General features: G+C 37.0%; 1 protein-coding gene across 3 annotated transcripts in view; it reads right to left on the reverse strand.

The window, feature by feature from the left end:
* Nucleotides 1-416: 416 nt before the first annotated feature.
* The window catches only part of BRWD3 (bromodomain and WD repeat domain containing 3), a 162,992-nt gene continuing 144,237 nt past the window's right edge, over nucleotides 417-19,171 (reverse strand). For all 3 annotated transcript variants that reach the window (XM_044937371.2, XM_025276957.3, XM_025276958.3), the window contains 2 exons: nucleotides 15,144-15,302; nucleotides 417-6,061 (listed from right to left, as the gene is read on the reverse strand). In XM_044937371.2, the coding sequence (XP_044793306.1) occupies nucleotides 5,307-6,061; nucleotides 15,144-15,302 (914 nt within the window). In that variant the 3' untranslated portion in view covers nucleotides 417-5,306. The remainder of the gene's footprint in view (nucleotides 6,062-15,143; nucleotides 15,303-19,171) is intronic.

The raw sequence follows: 19,171 nt of genomic DNA on the forward strand, positions 1-19,171 counted from the left end.
TGCTACAGCTTGTAAGAAGTTTTAAACACATCAGAAATATATTCATTTCAAAGAGCTCTCTCTATAAAACAAAATGTTAAATAAAGCTTTGCAGGCTGTTTTTTAATGCACCAAGCAGCCCACATTTGAAATGTTAACATAGTTATTACCTAAAAATGACCCAAAGAATATCTGAAACTAAGGAAAAAAAAAAAAAAACCTTAATTTTCTTTGATAGGAAGAAGCACCCTAGTTTCTTAGACTAAAATAATAACAATAAAATACTATATTACAAGAAACAAGAAAGGAAAGGCCTACGAGTTACATGTTATAGTCTCTGAAGCTGGATAATGGAAAGGTAACTCCATATTTCTTTCTTCTTGTTAATTTATCTCCAGTATCTGAGTTGAAGCACAAAGCAGCAAGAGTGCAACTGATTCCAAACAACTTGGAATTTTATTGTAAACATCCCATAAAGAATGGCAACAAATTAGTCCAGTTTTTTTTTCTTTGAAGATAATTGCTTATAATGACTAATAACTGCCAAACAAAACATCTTTTATAAACCAAGCCAGTTTAGTTTACCTTTCTTTACTGAATTTTAGTTTAATGGACATTTTGTCCATATACAACATCACATCAACTATTAACTGAATGATTTTCCACCTTAAAATTTACGGATACTAAGAACAAACATAAGGTACAATTTTGTTAATACTTTGTTAGGAATTACAAAAGACAAGGATGATAAGTTACAGGACAAAGAAATAAATTACTGATTGCCATCACCACAGTATTGTTTAAAGAATTAACATTTGTAGTACTGCCTAATATGTATCTGGTGACACATGTAAATCACATTTCCCAAGTGGGTTTCTAAATATTCTTGTATGTGATTTCAAAAGTCAATTACCAATGGCAATTTTAATATGTATCAATAGTTTTATTTTTTAGAAAATACTTACAATGTTTTTATGTCAAAGTATCATATTCTAAATTTAATTAAGATAGGTCTAAGAGTAACAAATGGGCACACATATAAATAAACAAACACATCTTAACTCTAAACTGCAGGGCCTTTCTACTGTACTTCTCCCATCAATGAATCATAAATTGCCAGTTTTGTTGAAGTTTGCTAAATTAGGTACAGTCTTCATTGCAGAAAGAGAAATGAAGGTAAGAGCAAGCAAGAGAGAAATGATGGAATAGGAAATAAGGATAAGACTATATGAGAAATAAATGTCAAGAAATTTGAGGACAATAGATATTATATAAAATACAGCACCATAAATATAATTTAACTTCATAATTAAAATTTAATCAAAACTTGTTAAATTTGGGAAAATGATCTTTGAATATTCTACTTTCAATAACTTTCATAAAGCCTCACGTAACACAAAAATGTTGGGGATGGAATTAACATTTAAAACAATGAACTTTAAATGTTAAAAGTTCCATTTCTTCCCCCAGAAATAATTATGTATTTCCCAACTCAAAATGTTGGTTATTGTTTAAAAGGCAGGATATCAAAGTATACTGAAAATTATGTAGTTAAGTCTCCCTTCTGTGGATGTGAAAATTCCAACTTAAAAAGAAAATGCCAACTTTAAACCTAAGTACCAGTTGATAAATGTGCATAAAATAATTCCCGAGATATATAAGCAAGTAATAGATGTTTAATTTTATCACTACAAGATACAAATTTTGAAAAATTCTCCAAAAAGCTTTTATCAAAAGTTAGAAGTGGTATACACATCTTTCTATTTCAATCATTCTGCTATTATCTGATGACAATCTAGGATTACAACAAAAGTAATGACAAAGATAAATCACTCAAATTTACTTTAAAATATTGGAAGGCTGAGTTAGATATCTGAGCACACAGTTGTGCAGAATAAGATTTAATAATTTTACTCAGTTTCCTAGCCTCTGGGTGAAACAAAGTGCTGTATGGAAGAATTTGAGCACAAGCCTGATCTCTGGGAAAGGAAACGGACAAAGAAACACATGAAAGAAGGGCAAATTAAATTTTAAAAATAGGGCATACGTACACAGCAAAAGGTAGATTGTTTATCTAGAAGGCATAATGATATGGATAATCAAGCAGTATATATACAGGGTAAGTGCTTTACAACAGAAGCAATGAATTGGTAGACAGTGAATACAGCTGTCTTCCATATAAACTTTTTTTTTAAATGTCTGAGATAAAACATGTTAAATTGAGGGGAAAAAATCTACATATAGATCTGTGCACACACACACATGAGTGCATGTGTGCACGCACACACACACAAATTTAGTCATTACACAAGAGGCCAGTGAAATGTTTTAGAGAGCATCCTGTTGCTGGAAGAGATACACACAACAAGCCATAGAAGCAACACAATCTGTTTCATAAACAGATACACATGCTAGAATCTTAAAGCTTGGAATTTAAACATTATTAGCATTCATGAGAAACATTACAATTCATTGACTATTAATATCTAGAACGGGAATAGGCTTGTACATGTATATGCTCTCATGGACCTAAATGTAACTTTTTTCTTAGAAATTCATTTAAAATTTAGACTTTTTTTTTTTTTTTTCAAATTTCTTAGCTCATTTCCTACTTGCTTTGCTATGGCTAAACCCAGATCTTATTTAGGTTTAAAGAACCTCTAAAAAATTAAAGTGATAAAATATCAATGCGATACAAATTACAACACATTCACAAGAGGTGATATTACAAAAAAAAAAAAAAAGGCAAAGTATAAATTGGGGGGTGGGAGTCCAGATATAAAGGTAAAAACACTGTCTTCCAAACTTTTATTTTTACACTTATTAAAATAATTTGCATGCAAACAGAAAATTATCTGTTTTGTAGTAAGTGAAAACTATGCTCATCTAACATACCCTGGTGACTAACTCTTTACATCCTAGTAACTGAAATCAACATTACAGCAAAATGCTGTTCACTAGTATTTTCACAGTATCTCACTACATATAAAATATTCTTTAAAATGTCTTCACCCTTTTTATTCTAATTATCTAAACCTAGAAAATCTTGACATTTGGGAAATAAATGTGCCATTTTTATTTTTCAAAATAAATTATAAATAAAGCTTGAGATAGCTAAACCACACAAATGGCAATTCTTCTACATTTCAAGAGGTCAGCTCTTCATAGAAGAATGTCAAAAAAAATTTTCACACTACAACGATATACATGATACACATTTGGATATATCCATGAATTTAAGTAACTATGTTACTTTGAATAGGGTAGGCCAAAGTGTTATCAATTCCAGGAAAACACAGGCACAAATTTAGTCTAAATGTCCAAGATATGAATAACTAAAATAGTACATTTTATCAAAAATCAAATGTAGAGTTTTAAACATGAATGTTTTTAAATCTATATTATGGGTTAAAAGTGGCAGCTGAGTTACAACCAGAAGTAATTTTGGTTTAGTGAAAAGTAGACTACAACAACCAAAAATAAACTTGATCTACTGTCAGGAAATATAAATTAGTTCCATTAATAATTTGCAATACTTTCTTAAAGCCTGAACATCATTTCTACTGCAAGTGAAAATTGCTTAAAGATGTTAGTCCAAGAAAACCCCCCACCCAACCCAACCAAAAAAGCAATTCTATGTGTGTACTCCTTCCTCTGCACTTAAGGATTTTCAGATGCATGAAATGAATGAAAACATGAGACAAATACATTAGCTTAAGAAATATCCTGGGATTACTAAGCATATATTAAGAAGTTCCTTTTATTCCATAAGTTTGATCTATGGGCAAACTGGTTGTTACAAAAACAGAGATCAATATTATTCTTACCTCAAAAATCTAGGTTATCTAATGAATTAGCAAATTTGCAATCCCTCAAATTTGAGGAGTAAAATTGATCTTGGAACTCAAGCTCACTTATGGAACCAATGTGCACTCTACTGCTGTAAACAAGACCATAGGGTTTATTTTTAATCTATAAAATAATGACTCAAAATATCAGTGTGCAGTGCAACCAGGTTCTATTCTGAAAGATTAACAGAAGAACCCTTTGGAATGGTATGAGCTGAACCTACATTGATTCAAAATATTAGCTAGCTAAAACATTCGAACTCAAACTAGGTGCTGTGCTACATTTTAAAATTCAATACCAGTCACTCACAGCCGTTAAATAGCAAGTGGTAGCAGGGATATATAAGCAGTAGATCAAGTCTACTTACACAAATACGCTCTAAGAAAAGCCTAATAAGGTAGAGGTTATGATACTTGAGAAAATTTAATTACAACTATTCATTTGAGAGCCAATACAATTATCAACAACCTCTCAGCTTATAACTTATGAGTATTCATTCCTACCATGCTTGTTCTATTTCTCCTTAGTTAGTAATGAATAACAGCATCTATTTTTCTTAATGTTTCCAGTAGTTGTAGTTAATAGAGGTAGCTGAGCTACTATTCAGTTATTCTTTGTGGATGAGGATTTTTCAAATGTTTAAGTTATTCTTTAAGCTACACAAGTTCTATTAATGCAATAAAATATAACAGAAAAAAGAAAATGGATGCAAGAAACTTTTGCATTTGGCACCTTGTCTAGATTGATACCTCAAGTATTCTTTTTTAATAAAGTTAATGCACACATCAGGACACACCACAAAGATCTGCTACATATTTACAAGGCACCAACCCTTTCTTACCTTTAACATGAATTAAGCAAATCAATGAAAAGCATATTAAGAACCCCCCACCCCCCAAAAAAAACTGTAGTATAAATATATACTTCAGTTCAGTACAATTCATGAAAGTTTGGCCTGGGAAGAGTAAAATAATCCAGATCGTTCTTACAATATAGAAACTGTAAACATTTAATAGCTGCCTTTAGGATTGGTGTATTGTGCAAAAGTTATTATTACTGGTACAAGAATCAAAATGGCAAAAACAAACTATATAAAACTCTGTAAGAAGGTGCTATACTTCTGTGATACAAAAGCAAAAGAGGGATATTCCATTTAGATAAAAATGTCATGCTACTCTTAAGAAGCTGAATGCTCCCTTAATGTAGTAAATCTGTAGTGTGTCTGTGGTTTGTGTGTGTGTGTGTGTGTGTGTGTGTAGAATTTTTTTTAAAATTTAAGGCCTAATGAGTAAGGCTTGTTTGAACAAATGAAGTGTGGAGATCAAAAGTCTTGAAACAAATGTATACTGGCATAATGGAAAAGCACCAATGTGAAAGGAAGCAGAAGTCCCCACACAACTTGCTTTGTAGATTTCCTGGTAAATTCCCTGCAGTAGAAGGCCATTGAATTTTTTAAATTATTCTAAATTTATTAACTGCTAATAATTCCATCCCATGAGATGGCTAACCCTGGCTTTTTCTGTCATTTTACGCACTCTGCCTGATCTGGATGTACCAAGATTCAGAGGATCTTCAGTGGACACAAAATTGTCATTATCAGAATCATCATTATATAAAACAGTCCTCCTGCCTTGGTTTCTTGTTTTAATTCGAGGCAGTCTACTGAAGCGTCCTGAAAACATAGTATCAAATTCATCATCTGTGATACGTGCACGTTTGGCTCTGGTGGCTCCTCTAGAAGCACCTCTTCCGCCTCTCCCTCTTCCTCTCCCTCTCCCACCACCTCCACCTCTTCCTCGACTGCCTCGTCCCCTGCCTCCTCTTCCTCTGCCTCCTCTACTCCATCTACCCCATCTGCCCCATCTGCCCCTTCCTCCCGTGCCTCTCGTTTTCCAGTTTCTTTTTCCATTGGCATATTGCTTTCTGAGTTTTCTTTTAGGCCTAGTTTGTATGAATTTGCTATAATCGTGGTCTCCATCTACATAATCTTGATCTGTTCTGGAAGTTGATTCAGAGTCAGAATCAGAACCACAGGTACTTTCAGAACTTAAACTGGATTCTAACTCTCCACTCTCTGAGGAGGATAAATGTGATTTCTCTTTTGTTTCTTTTTTTTCTTTCTCTTCTCTTCCCATGATTTCATCTTCTTCTGATGCACTAAGTAGTTTTCTCTTGATTCCTGTCCGGGGCTCTCTGCCATCACCATTTGTAAGGGGTCCATCAATGGAGTGATCTAAATCAAGATGAATAAATTTTTTAAAGTTAAGCTTTGACACTGATGATTATGTATGTTCAAAAATTAAGAAACTGTCAAAAAATATTTCGTGCCCAAATATAGATGGGGTAAAACCATACAGAGTGTTGGAATATGAATTTAAATCTGTTTGAAATGGAAGATGTTGTTGTTTAGATGCTAAGTCATGTCTGACTCTTTTGCAACCCCGTGGACTGCAGCCTGACAGGCTCTGTTGTCCATGGGATTTCTCAAGCAAGAATACTGGAGTGAGTTACAATTTCCTCCTCCAGAGGGTCTTCCTAACCCAGGGATCGAACCCACATCTCTTGCATTAGTAGGCAGATTCTTTATCACTAAGCCACCAGGGAAGCTCCTGAAATGGAAGATACTAAGGATTTTATTTTTGTCTGACTAATTTTCGCAGGGATGAAGGGACTATGTAGGGATGACGGGGGATGAAAAAGCTAGGCAAAAATTTAAGGGCTTGAACTCTAGGAGGGAACATGGGCACATATTCAGAATAATCTTATGCATTCATTAGGCATTGCATTGGAATTGGCATTGATGGAATGCCATTGGAATATGGCAATGGACAATGGAATATGGCAATGATGAGACAAAGTATTTGCTCCTTGAATTTATATTTTAGTGTGAAACCCTGAGAGACAATGAAGCAGACAAATAAATAATTTCAAGTACTAAAATGGGTTATAAAGAAAAGGAAAAGTAGGTAAAGAAAAGAGTGTGAATGTATGTATAATAGCTAGGGAAGACTTTTCAGCTGAGGCAGTATTTGAGAAAAAAAACTGAATGAGGTGATATCTGGACTAACACTGGAGGAAACAGAAACCAGTAAAATTAAGAGTAGAAGAGAAAAATAGGAAATAAGTTGGAGATGACAGCCAATGTAGAATTTTAAAGCTAGAGAATGACAGGATTCAATTTACATTAAAAGAGTGCTATGGTTGCTATCATCTGAGTTAATATTAGCCATTACAGTTCATTTTAGTTATCTGATTCCTAAAATGTTGACGTTCACTCTTGCCATCTCCTGTTTGACCACTTCCAATTTGCCTTGATTCATGGACCTAACATTCCAGGTTCCTATGCAGTAATGCTCTTTACAGCATCAAACTTTGCTTCCATCACCAGTCACATCCACAACTAGGTGTTGTTTTTGCTTTGGCTCCATCTCTTAATTCTTTCTGGAGTTATTTCTCCACTGATCTCCAGTAGCATATTGGGGACCTACCGACCTGGAGAGTTCATCTTTCAGTGTCCTATCTTTTTGCCTTTTCATACTGTTCATGGGGTTCTCAAGGCAAGAATACTAAAGTGGTTTGCCATTCCCTTTGAAGTGGACCACATTTTGTCAAAACTCTCCAGCATGACCCATCTGTCCTGGGTAGCCCTACATGGCATGGCTCATAGTTTCATTGAGTTAGACAAGGCTGTGGTCCATCTGATTAGATTGGTTAATTTTTTGTGATTGAAGGCAAGAAACCCTTAGAAGAAATGGAGTAGCCATCATAGTCAACAAAAGAGTCCGAAATGCAGTAGTACTTGGATGAAATCTCAAAAACGACAGAATGATCTCTCTCCGTTTCCAAGGCAAACCATTCAATATCACGGTAATCCAAGTCTATGCCCTGACCAGTAACGCTGAAGAAGCTGAAGTTGAATGGTTCTATGAAGACCTACAAGGCCTTCTAGAACTAACACACAAAAAAGATGTCCTTTTCATTATAGGGGACTGGAATGCAAAAGTAGGAAGTCAAGAAACACCTGGAGTAACAGGCAAATTTGGCCTTGGAATGCAGAATGAAGCAGGGCAAAGGTTAATAGAGTTTTACCAAGAGGACACACTGGTTATAGCAAACATCCTCTTCCAGTAACACAAGAGAACATTCTACATGTGGACATCACCAGATGGTCAACACCAAAATCAGATTGATTATATTCTTTGCAGCCAAAGATGGTGAAGCTCTATACAGTTAGCAAAAACAAGACTGGGAGCTGACTGTGGCTCAGATCATGAATTCCTTATTGCCAAATTCAGACTTAAATTGAAGAAAGTACAGAAAACCACTAGACCATTCAGGTATGACCTAAATCAAATTCCTAACAATTATACAGTAGAAGTGAGAAATATATTTACAGGACTAGATCTGGTAGACTGCCTGATGAACTATGGACAGAGGTTCATGACACAGTATAGAAGAGAGGGATCAAGGCCATCCACAAGAAAATGAAAAGCAAAAAAGCAAAATGGCTGTCTGAGAAGGCCTTAAAAATAACTGTGAAAAAAAGAGAAGCAAAAAGCAAAGGAGAAAAGGAAAGATACACCCATCTGAATGCAGAGTTCCAAAGAATAGCAAGGAGAGATAAGAAAGCCTTCCTCAGCGATCAATGCAAAGAAATAGAGGCAAACAATAGACTGGAAAGACTAGAGATCTCTTCAAGAAAATTAGAGATACCAAGGGAAAATTTCATACAAAGATGGACTTAATAAAGGACAGAAAAGGTATGGACCTAACAGAAGCAGAAGATATTAAGAAGAGGTGGCAAGAATACACAGAAAAACCATACAAAAAAGATCTTCATAAACAAGATAATCACAATGGTGTGATCACTCACCTAGAGCCAGACATCCTGGAATGTGAAGTCAAATGGGCCTTATGAAGCATCACTATGATGAAAGCTAGTAGAGGTGATGGAATTCTGGTTGAGCTATTTCAAATCCTAAAAGATGATGCTGTGAAAGTGCTGCACTGAATATGCCAGCAAATTTGGAAAACTCAGCAGTGGCCACGGGACTGGAAAAGGTCGGCTTTCATTCCAATCCCAAAGAAAGGCAATGCCAAAAAATGCTCAAACTACCGCACAATTGCACTCATCTCACACGCTAGTAAAGTAATGTTCAAAATTCTCCAAGCCAGGCTTCAACAATACGTGAACTGTGAATTTCTAAATGTTCAAGCTGTTTTACAAAATGCAGAGGAACCAGAGATCAAATTGCCAACATCCACTGGATCACTTAAAAAGCAAGAGAGTTCCAGAAAAAACATCTTCTGCTTTATTGACCATGCCAAAGTGACTGTGTGGATCACAAGAAACTATGGAAAATTCTGAAAGAGATGGGAATACCAGAGCACCTGACCTGCCTCTTGAGAAATCGGTATGCAGGTCAGTAAGCAACAGTTAGAATTAGACATGGAATAACAGACTGGTTCCTAATAGGAAAAGGAGTACATCAAGGCTGTATATTGTCACCCTGCTTATTTAACTTATATGCAGAGTACATCATGAGAAACACAGGGTTGGATGAATCACAAGCTGGAATCAAGATTGTGGGGAGAAATATCAGTAACCTCACATATGCAGATGACACCATCCTTATGGCAGAAAGCAAAGAAGAACTAAAGAGCCTCTTGATGAAATTGAAAGAGGAGAGTGAAAAAGTTGGCTTAAAGCTCAACATTCAAAAAACGAAGATCATGGCATCTGATGCCATCACTTCATGGCAAATAGATGGGGAAACAGTGGAAACAGTGGCAGACTTTTTTTACTTTTTTGGGCTCCAAAATCACTGCAGATGGTGACTGCAGTCATGAAATTAAAAGACACTTACTCCTTGGGAGAAAAATTATGACCAACCTGGACAGCATATTAAAAAGCAGAGACATTACTTTGTCTCTGCTTTTTTATTTATGAAACAAAGTTTCATCTAGTGAAGGCTATGGTTTTTCCAGTAGTCATGTATGAATGTGAGAGTTGGACTATAAAGAAAGCTGAGTGTTAAAGAATTGATGTTTTTGAACTATGCTGTTGGAGAAGACTCTTGAGAGTCCCTGAACTGCAAGGAGATCCTAAAGGAAATTAGTCCTGAATATTCATTAGAAGGACGGATGTTGAAGCTGAAACTCCAATACTTTGGCCACCTGATGTGAAGAGCTGATTCATTTGAAAAGACCCTGATGCTGGGAAAGACTGAAGGCGGGAGGAGAAGGAGACGACAGAGGATGAGATGGCTGGATGGGATCACTGACTCAATGGACATGAGTTTGGGTAAATTCCGGGAGTTGGTGATGGATAGGGAGGCCTGGCATGCTGCAGTCCATGGGGTCGCAAAGAGTCAGACACGACTGAGCAACTGAACTGAACTGAACTGAGGGTTGCTGTGCTATGGCATAGTTGTGGAAACAATGGAAAAAGTGACAGACTTTATTTTCTTGGACTGCAAAATCACTGCTGGTTGTGACTGCAGCCATGAAATTAAAAGACACTTGCTCCTTGGAAGGAAAGCTATGACTAACCTAGACAGCATATTCAAAAGCAGAGACATTACTTTGCCAACAAAGGTCCATCTAGTCAAACCTATGGTTTTTCCAGTAGCCATGTATGGATATGAGAGTTAAATCATAAAGAAGGTTGAGTGCCTAAGAATTGATGCCTTCGAACTGTAGTGTTGGAGAAGACTTAGACAGCAAGGAGATCAAACCAGTCAATCCTAAAGGCAATCAACCCTGGAATATTCATTGGAAGGACTGATGCTGAAACTGAAATTCCATTACTGTGTCCACCTGTTTCAGAGAGCCAGCTCTTTAGAAAAGAGCCTGATGCTGGGAAAGATTGAAGACTGGAGGAGAAGGGGATGACAGAGGACGAGCTGGTTGGATGGCATCATCACTGAGTCAATGGACATGAGTTTGAGCAAGCTCCAGGAGATGATGAAGGACAGGGAAGCCTGGCATTCTGCAGTCCATAGGATCGCAAAGGGTTGGACACGACTGAGTGTCTGAACACCAACGGTTGCTGTTCAGAGACCAGACAGAGAAGGGGCAAGATTGGAAGCAGAGATCAATTGACAGTACACTGTAATAGACATGATATGTAATATATTATGAGAGATATACCAATTGAGGTGATGATAAGTGATTGTATTTACATATTTCCTTCTGGAGGAGCTATCAGAACCAACATTTATAGTTCGAACTGACAGGATTTTTTGACTGTCTGGATATGAAATGCTAAGTAAAAAGGAAAGTCAACTCCAAAGTTTTATGGCCTGAATAACTTGGTGGATGGTGGAGATATTTTGCTTGGTTAGAGAACAATGAAGGAGAATAGGTTTGGGCAAGCTGTTGAAAAAAATAGAGATTCCAGATTTAAATACTACCAGAAATCTTAAGGCATTTTAAGAAGAAAAAGAAAATCAGGTGGATATCGCAGTCTAGAAATCAAGGGAGACCTGAATAGAGCTGAAGATATAGTTTTGGAAATTTTCAGTAAAGAAGTAACATTTAGGGTGAAGAGAACTGAGAAAGCTCACCGAGAGAGCAAGAAGGTGACTGAGGACTGAGACTTGATATATTTCAACATTTAAAGATAAAAAATAATTGGCAAAGATAAGCAGGGTAGGAGGAAAACAGGAGAGTGGACTGGAAAAACTGGAGAGAACAAAGAGTAGGGTTGTATGGTAATCATAACTACAAGATTGGCATAAGTGTTATGGACTTAATTTTGTGTGCCCTCCCACCTTTGCCAAATACATATGTTGAAGCCCTAGCCCCCAATATGACTGTATTTTGAGACAAGACCCTTATAGAAATAATTAAAATTAAAAGAAATCATAAGGGTAGATGGGCCCTAATGCACTAGGACTGGCATCCTCAGAAGAGAAAGACACACCAAGGCTTTCTGGCTCTCCCTGACTGTGTATATAGAGAAACAGCCACATGTGGACACAGAGAGAAGGTAGCCATCAGCATGCGAGGAAGAAAAGTCCTCACCAGACACCAATCCTGCTGGCACCTTGATCTTGGATTTTGAGCATTCAGAACTGTGAGAAAATAATGTCTATTGCAGATTTATGAAAAGGTGCACAACATCTCTAATCATCAGGGCAATGAAAATCAAAACTACAATCAGGTATCAGTTCACAGCTGTTAGGATGGCTAATATTGAAAAGATAAAGACTGGCAGTGGTTAAGACTACACACTTCCAATGCAGGGGGTGTAGGTTCAATTCCTGGTTGGGGAACTAAGAACCCACATGTTGCACAGCACAGCCAAAAATTTCTAAAAACTAAATAATAAAATACAAAATTGAAAAAAGATAAGTGTTAGGGAGGATAAAGAGAAAAGGGAACCCTCGCACACTGTTGGAGAGAAAGTAAATCAGTACAGCCATTATGGAAATCAGTAAACATGTTCCCTAAAACAGAACTACCATTTGATTCAGCAATCCTACTTCTGGGCATATATCCAAAGAAATAGAAATCAGGATCTTGAAGATATGTCTGTATTTCCATGTTCCATATAGCAGTATTCATAAGAGGCAAGACATGGAAACAGCCAATCTTCCTACAGATGAATGGATAAAAGAAAGAAATCCTGCCATTTACAACATGCATGGAACTGGAAGACATTAGGCTAAGCAAAATAAGCAACATACAGAAAAAGAAATATTGCACAATATCACTTATATGTATAATTTAAAAGAGTCATACTCATAGATGCAAAGAGTAGGATGGTGGCTGCCAGGAGCTAGAGGGAGGAAAAATGTGGAGGTGTTGGTAAAAGGGTCCAGAGATTCAGTTATTCTGGATGAATAAATTCTGGATATCAAATATACAGCATGGTGACAACAGTTAATACTGTATGGTATACCTGAAATTCACTAAGAGTCTAGACTTTAAACCTTCTCCCACACATGCATGCGTGCACACACACACACACACACACACACACACACACAGTGGCTATGTAGAGGTGATGGATAATGTTAGCTTGACTCTGGTGGCCATTTCTCAGTGCATATATATATATATATATAACAAAATATCAAGTGGTACACTTTAAACATACAATTTTTAAATGTCAAATGGTATCTCAATGAAGCTGCTAAAAAATGAGTATCTGTTGTTTAAGCTACCCAGTCTGTAGTATCTCATTGTGACCACCCACGTTGACTACTAGACTAGGCAAAAAACTATGGGGATAGCAATATGAACTGTAGACAAGAGATTTAAGTGATATTAAAAGTTGTAGAATTTACAAAACTTAGAATGTGACACTTATGAGGGATAAAAGGTGAGTTAAAGAACATTGTAAGATTTTAAGCAGGATGACTCAGAAGATGATGGTGTCATTAAAATAGCGAGTGCAGAGAAAGAAGCACACTTGAAACAGAAAAATGGATGCTAAGCACACAAGGGAACCTTTTTTTAGGAAGTACTATAAATTATACTAATAGAACAAACAGATGTTAGGGCTAGATATATGGATTTGGAGTTATTAGCATAAAGACCGGAGAAGGCAATGGCACCTCACTCCAGTACTCTTGCCTGGAAAATCCCATGGATGGAGGAGCCTGGTAGGCTGCAGACTGTGGGGTCGCTAAAAGTCAGACATGACTGAGTGACTTCACTTTCACTTTTCACTTTCATGCATTGGAGAAGGAAATGGCAACCCACTCCGGTGTTCTTGCCTGGAGAATCCCAGGGATGGGGGAGCCTGGGGGGCTGCCGTCTATGGGGTCGCACAGAGTCAGATACAACTGAAGTGACTTAGCAGCAGCATAAAGATGACTGATGTAGTTATTAGATTCCTTTATTTGTAAAAGACAAAAAAAAAGTGAGAAACTGCAAATAGGAGGCATGTAGGGCCAAAGAAAAGAAAAAATATAGAAATATAGGCAAAACAGAGATACACAATCAGTAGAGTATAGAAGCTAAGCAGTGCAATTCCTAAAGCAGGTAGTCAATAGCATGCAAAGATATAGAGATCAAGGAGGTGGGGTACTAAGAAAAGGACACTGGTTGGTCACTGAAGATTACTGGTGATTCTGAGGAGAATAGCTTTTGGGGAGTCGTGGCAGCAGAGGTAAGACTACAAAGGATAAAGGGATGTTTAGGCTGAAAGAAAACAGAGGTGGAAAGTAGAAGCTATACTTTCTAAAAGCTTGACAGTGGAGGAAAGGACAAAAAGAGAAGTGGCAATGAATATACAATGTATAGCAGGATCAAAGGTGAAGGTAAAGATATAGACTGGGAAAAATGAAGCCACTAATTATTTTAAAGTAATCAGATGCTTCAATATTTGTCTTATAACATAAAATATAATTTTAGAATATATATTTTAAGCTATTTAATAATAATAAACAACTTAATCTTTCATTAAATTTATATAAATTAGAATGTATATATTCCAAAAAAAGATATTTGTAAAAGAATAGTAATCATTCTTCCAAACTTCAGACAGATGACTACATCAGAACTTCCTTTGAACATGGTCAGGGTCTACAACATAAAGTTTGCATAACGTTCAGTATTTATAACCGATGCCGCCAGACATGGTCCAAACTGGATGTACATGATAATGAATTATTAGGTCAGTGATTTCCTTTTTAGCAATGAAAATTATTCTTCAAATGAAAGCTATATGAAAGCTCAAAGCTCATCACATGAAATTAAAAACAAAAAAAAGAGTTGTTCTGGTTGAATGGAGAAAGTTCTTCTGCGACTTTCTGAAGTACCTCTGTGGATTACCAAGAAATAGGTAGAGCAGTCTGAAAACCCCTGAATTATTGAGACAGCAGGCCCCGGAGAAAGATAATAATTTGAGTTATATAACTGGAAAACAAAAAGAAAGTTTCAAAAGTGGGTGTTGACTGAAAGAAGGCTCATTTCTTGACATAAACCCTTTGTAAAATACGGGTAGCCCTTAGAAATATTAGGCCTATTTAAAGATGATACTGAATTTTTTTTCCTTTTTCCTTAATGTGGTTTAATAAAATGAACAATCTTAAATATGTCAAACAGTCTGGGTTTTATATGCTCAGGGAAAAATAACTTTATTTAGTTTTTCTTCCCTACTCATTTTAAATTTTATTTTAAAAAACTAAGATATGTTTGGAAATGTGCATATGAAATCCTATCTGCCTCAAATTTGACAATATTGAAATCCTCATTAATTTTAAGGACATACTAAATTTTACTACCTAAATATATCAGCTTTTAAAGGATTTGTGATAAAGGAACAAAGAATAAATGCCCAGTTCATATTTATTTCTTACCTTGCTTAATCGGCAAAACTCTATTTCGAAATGATTTGGCTTTCCCTGGGTCATGGCTATTTCCACTTCGGTTATATCCACTGAAGCTCGATGAAGAAAATGGCCCGTCTGGTTCATCATCAAGTAAATACAGTGAAAGCCCTTCAGCAGCATCTGAAACTTAACATTTAAAAAAAGATTAATGTTAACATAATTAGGCTTTCATAAAAACTAAAAAGGCTGCTTTTAAAACTATAGCTTACTCAGTTATTTCACTCTAACATCAAAATTACAAGTTGTTTGAAGGAAAAAATATGAACATATTGAGAACAAATGGCTTATTACATCATTAAATTTTCAGGCTCCACCCATCAACACAAAATTGGATTAAAGATTTACTAAGCATAGCCCCTCACATCAGAATAAGACCCAGTTTCTCCTTCAGTCAGTCTCTCCCAGCAGGAAGCTTCCATAAGCCTCTTATCCTTCTCCATCAGAGGGCAGACAGACTGAAAACCACAATCACAGAAAATTAACCAATCTAATCACATGGACCACAGCCTTGTTTAACTCAATCAAACTATGAGCCATGCCGTGTAGGGCCACCCAAGACGGACGGGTCATAGTGGAAAGTTATGATAAAATTTGGTCCACTGGAGAAGGGAATGGCAAACCACTTCAGTATTCTTACCTTGAGAAACCCATGAACAGTATGAAAAGGCAAAAAGAAAGGACACTGAAAGATGAACTCCCCAGGTTGGCAGGTCCCCAGTATGCTACTGCAGATCAGTGGAGAAATAACTCCAGAAAGAATGAAGAGACAGGGCCAAAGGAAAAACAGCACTAAGTTGTGGATGTGACTGGTGATAGAAGCAAAGTGTGATGCTGTAAACAGCAATATTGCATAGGAACCTGGAATGTTAGGTCCATGAATCAGGTTAACTGAAAGTGGTCAAACAGGAGATGGCAAGAGTGAACGTCAACATTTTAGGAATCAGAGAACTAAAATGGACTAGAATGGGTGAATTTAACTCAGATGACCATTATATCTACGACTGCGGCCAAGAATCCCTTAGAAGAAATGGAGTAGCCATCATAGTCAACAAAAGAGTATGAAATGCAATACTTGGATGCAATCTAAAAAATGACAGAATGATCTCTATTCGTTTCCAAGGCAAACCATTCAATATCATGGTAATCCAAGTCTATACCCTGACCAGTAATGCTGAAGAGGCTGAAGTTGAATGGTTCTATGAAGATCTACAAGACCTTCTAGAACTAACACCCCAAAATGATGTCCTTTTCATTATAGGGGACTGGAATACAAAAGTAGGAAGTCAAGAAGCACCTGGAGTAACAGGCAAATTTGGCCTTGGAGTATGGAATGAAGCAGGTCTAAGGATAATAGAGTTATACCAAGAGAAAGCACTGGTCATAGCAAACACCCTCTTCCAACAACACAAGAGAAGACTCTACACATGGACATCACCAGATGGTCAACACCAAAATCAGATTGATTATATTCTTTGCAGCCAAAGATGGAGAAGCTCTACATAGTTAGCAAAAAGAAGACTGGGACCTGACTGTGGCTCAGATCATGAACTCTTTATTGCAAACTTCAGACTTAAATTGAAGAAAGTAGGGAAAACCACTAGGCCATTCAGGTATGACCCAAATCAAATCCCTTACGATTATACAGTGGAAGTGAAAAATAGATTCAATGTATTAGATCTGACAGACAGAGTGCCTGAAGAACTACTGACGGGGGTTCGTGACACTGTAGAGTAGACAAGGATCAAGACCATCCCCAAGAAGCAAAATGGCTGTCTGGGGAGGCCTTACAAGTAGCTGTGAAAAGAAGAGTAGTGAAAAGCAAAGGAGAAATGGAAAGATATAAGCATCTGAATGCAGAGTTCCAAAGAACAGCAAGAAGACATAAGAAAGCCTTCCTCAGCAATCAATGCAAAGAAATAGAGAAAAACAACAGAATGGGAAAGACTAGAGATCGCTTCAAGAAAATTAGAGATACCAAGGGAACATTTCATACAAAGATGGGCTCGATAAAGGACAGAAATGGAATGGACCTAACAGGAGCAGAAGATATTAAGAAGAGGTGGCAATAATACACAGAAGAACTATACAAGAAAGATCTTCACGACCCAGATAATCACGATGGTATGATCACTCACCTAGAGTCAGACATCGTGGAATGCGAAGTCAAGTGCGCCTTAGGAAGCATCACTATGATCAAAGCTAGTGGAGGTGATGGAATTCCAGTTGAGCTATTTCAGATCCTGAAAGATGATGCTGTCAAAGTGTTGCACTCAATAGGACAGCAAATTTGGAAAACTCAGCAGTGGCCACAGGACTGGAAAAGGTCAGTTTTCATTTCAATCCCAAAGAAAGGCAATGTCAAAGAATGCTCAAACTGCCACACAATTGCACTCATCTCACACACTAGTAAAGTAATGCTCAAAATTCTCCAAGCCAGTACTTCCTGATGAAGTACTTCCAGATGTTCATGCTGGATTTAGAAAAGGCAGAGGAACCGGAGATCAAATTTCCAAAATCCATTGGATCATCAAAAAAAGCAAAAGAGTTCCAGAAAAACATCTATTTCTGCTTTATTGACTATGCCAAAGCTTTTGACTATGTGGATAACAATAAACTGTGGAAAATTCTTCAAGAGATGGGAATACCAGACCACCTGACCTGCCTCTTGAGAAATCTGTATGCAAGTCAGGAAGCAATAGTTAGAACCGGATATGGAACAACAGACTGGTTCCAAATAGGAAAAGGAGTACATCAAGGCTGTATATTGTCACCCTGCTTATTTAATTTATATGCAGAATACATCATGAGAAACACTGGGCTGGAAGAAGCACAAGCTGGAATCAAGATTGCTGGGAGAAATATCAATAACCTCAGATGTGCAGATGACACCACCCTTATGGCAGAAAGTGAAGAGGAACTAAAAAGCCTCTTGATGAAAGTGAAAAAGTTGGTTTAAAGCTCAACATTCAGAAAACTAAGATCATGGCATCTGGTCCCATCACTTCATGGCAAATAGATGGGGAAACAGTTGAAACAGTGACAGATTTCATTTTTTCAGCTCCAAAATCACTGCAGATGGTGCCTGCAGCATGAAATTCAAAGACACTCTTTGGAAGAAAAGTTATGACCAACCAAGACAGCATATTAAAAAGTAAAGACATCACTGCCAACAAAGGTCCATCTAATCAAAGCTATGGTTTTTCCAGTAGTCATGTATGGATGTGAGAGCTGGACTATAAAGAAAGCTGAGCACTGAAGAATCGATGCTTTTGAACTGTGGTACTGGAGAAGACTCTTGAGCGTCCCTGGACTGCAAGGAGATCCAACCAGTCCATCCTAAAGGAAATCAGTCCTGAATATTCATTGGAAGCACTGATTCTGAAGCTAAAACTAAAACACTTTGGCATCCTGATGCGAAGAGCTGACTCATTTGAACAGACCCTGATGCTGGCAAAGACTGAAGGCAGGAGGAGAAGAGGCCAACAGAGGATGAGATGGTTGGATGCCATCACCGACTCAATGGACATGAGTTTGAGTAAACTCCAGGAGTTGGTGATGGACAGGGAGGCCTGGAGTGCCGCAGTCCATGGGGTCACAAGGAGTAGGACACAACTGAGCTGAACTAAAACTGAAACTTTCAAGCACAGAATGTCAAAAATGTTTCCAAGAAAACTACTTCCTCACATAATGACTTTTCAGGAGAAGGAAATGGCAACCCACTCTAGTATTCTTGCCTGGAGAATCTCAGGGACAGAGGAGCCTAGTGGGCTGCCATCTATGGGGTCACACAGAGTCGGACACGACTGAAGCGACTTAGCAGCAGCAGCATAATGACTTTTCAATTTTTATGTTGGAAAATACATAGCCGATGTGTGGTCTGAGATATTTCAGATGTTAAAAATCATAAAGACATAATTTTAAAGTTGTTATTTTAAAATTCATCTAGTCTTAACACCCTCACTTTAAAAATAAAGAAACTATGACCTAATATCTTA

The sequence above is a fragment of the Bubalus bubalis genome, chromosome X (assembly GCF_019923935.1).
Source record: "Bubalus bubalis isolate 160015118507 breed Murrah chromosome X, NDDB_SH_1, whole genome shotgun sequence".
In the NCBI taxonomy this organism is placed as follows: domain Eukaryota; kingdom Metazoa; phylum Chordata; class Mammalia; order Artiodactyla; family Bovidae; genus Bubalus; species Bubalus bubalis.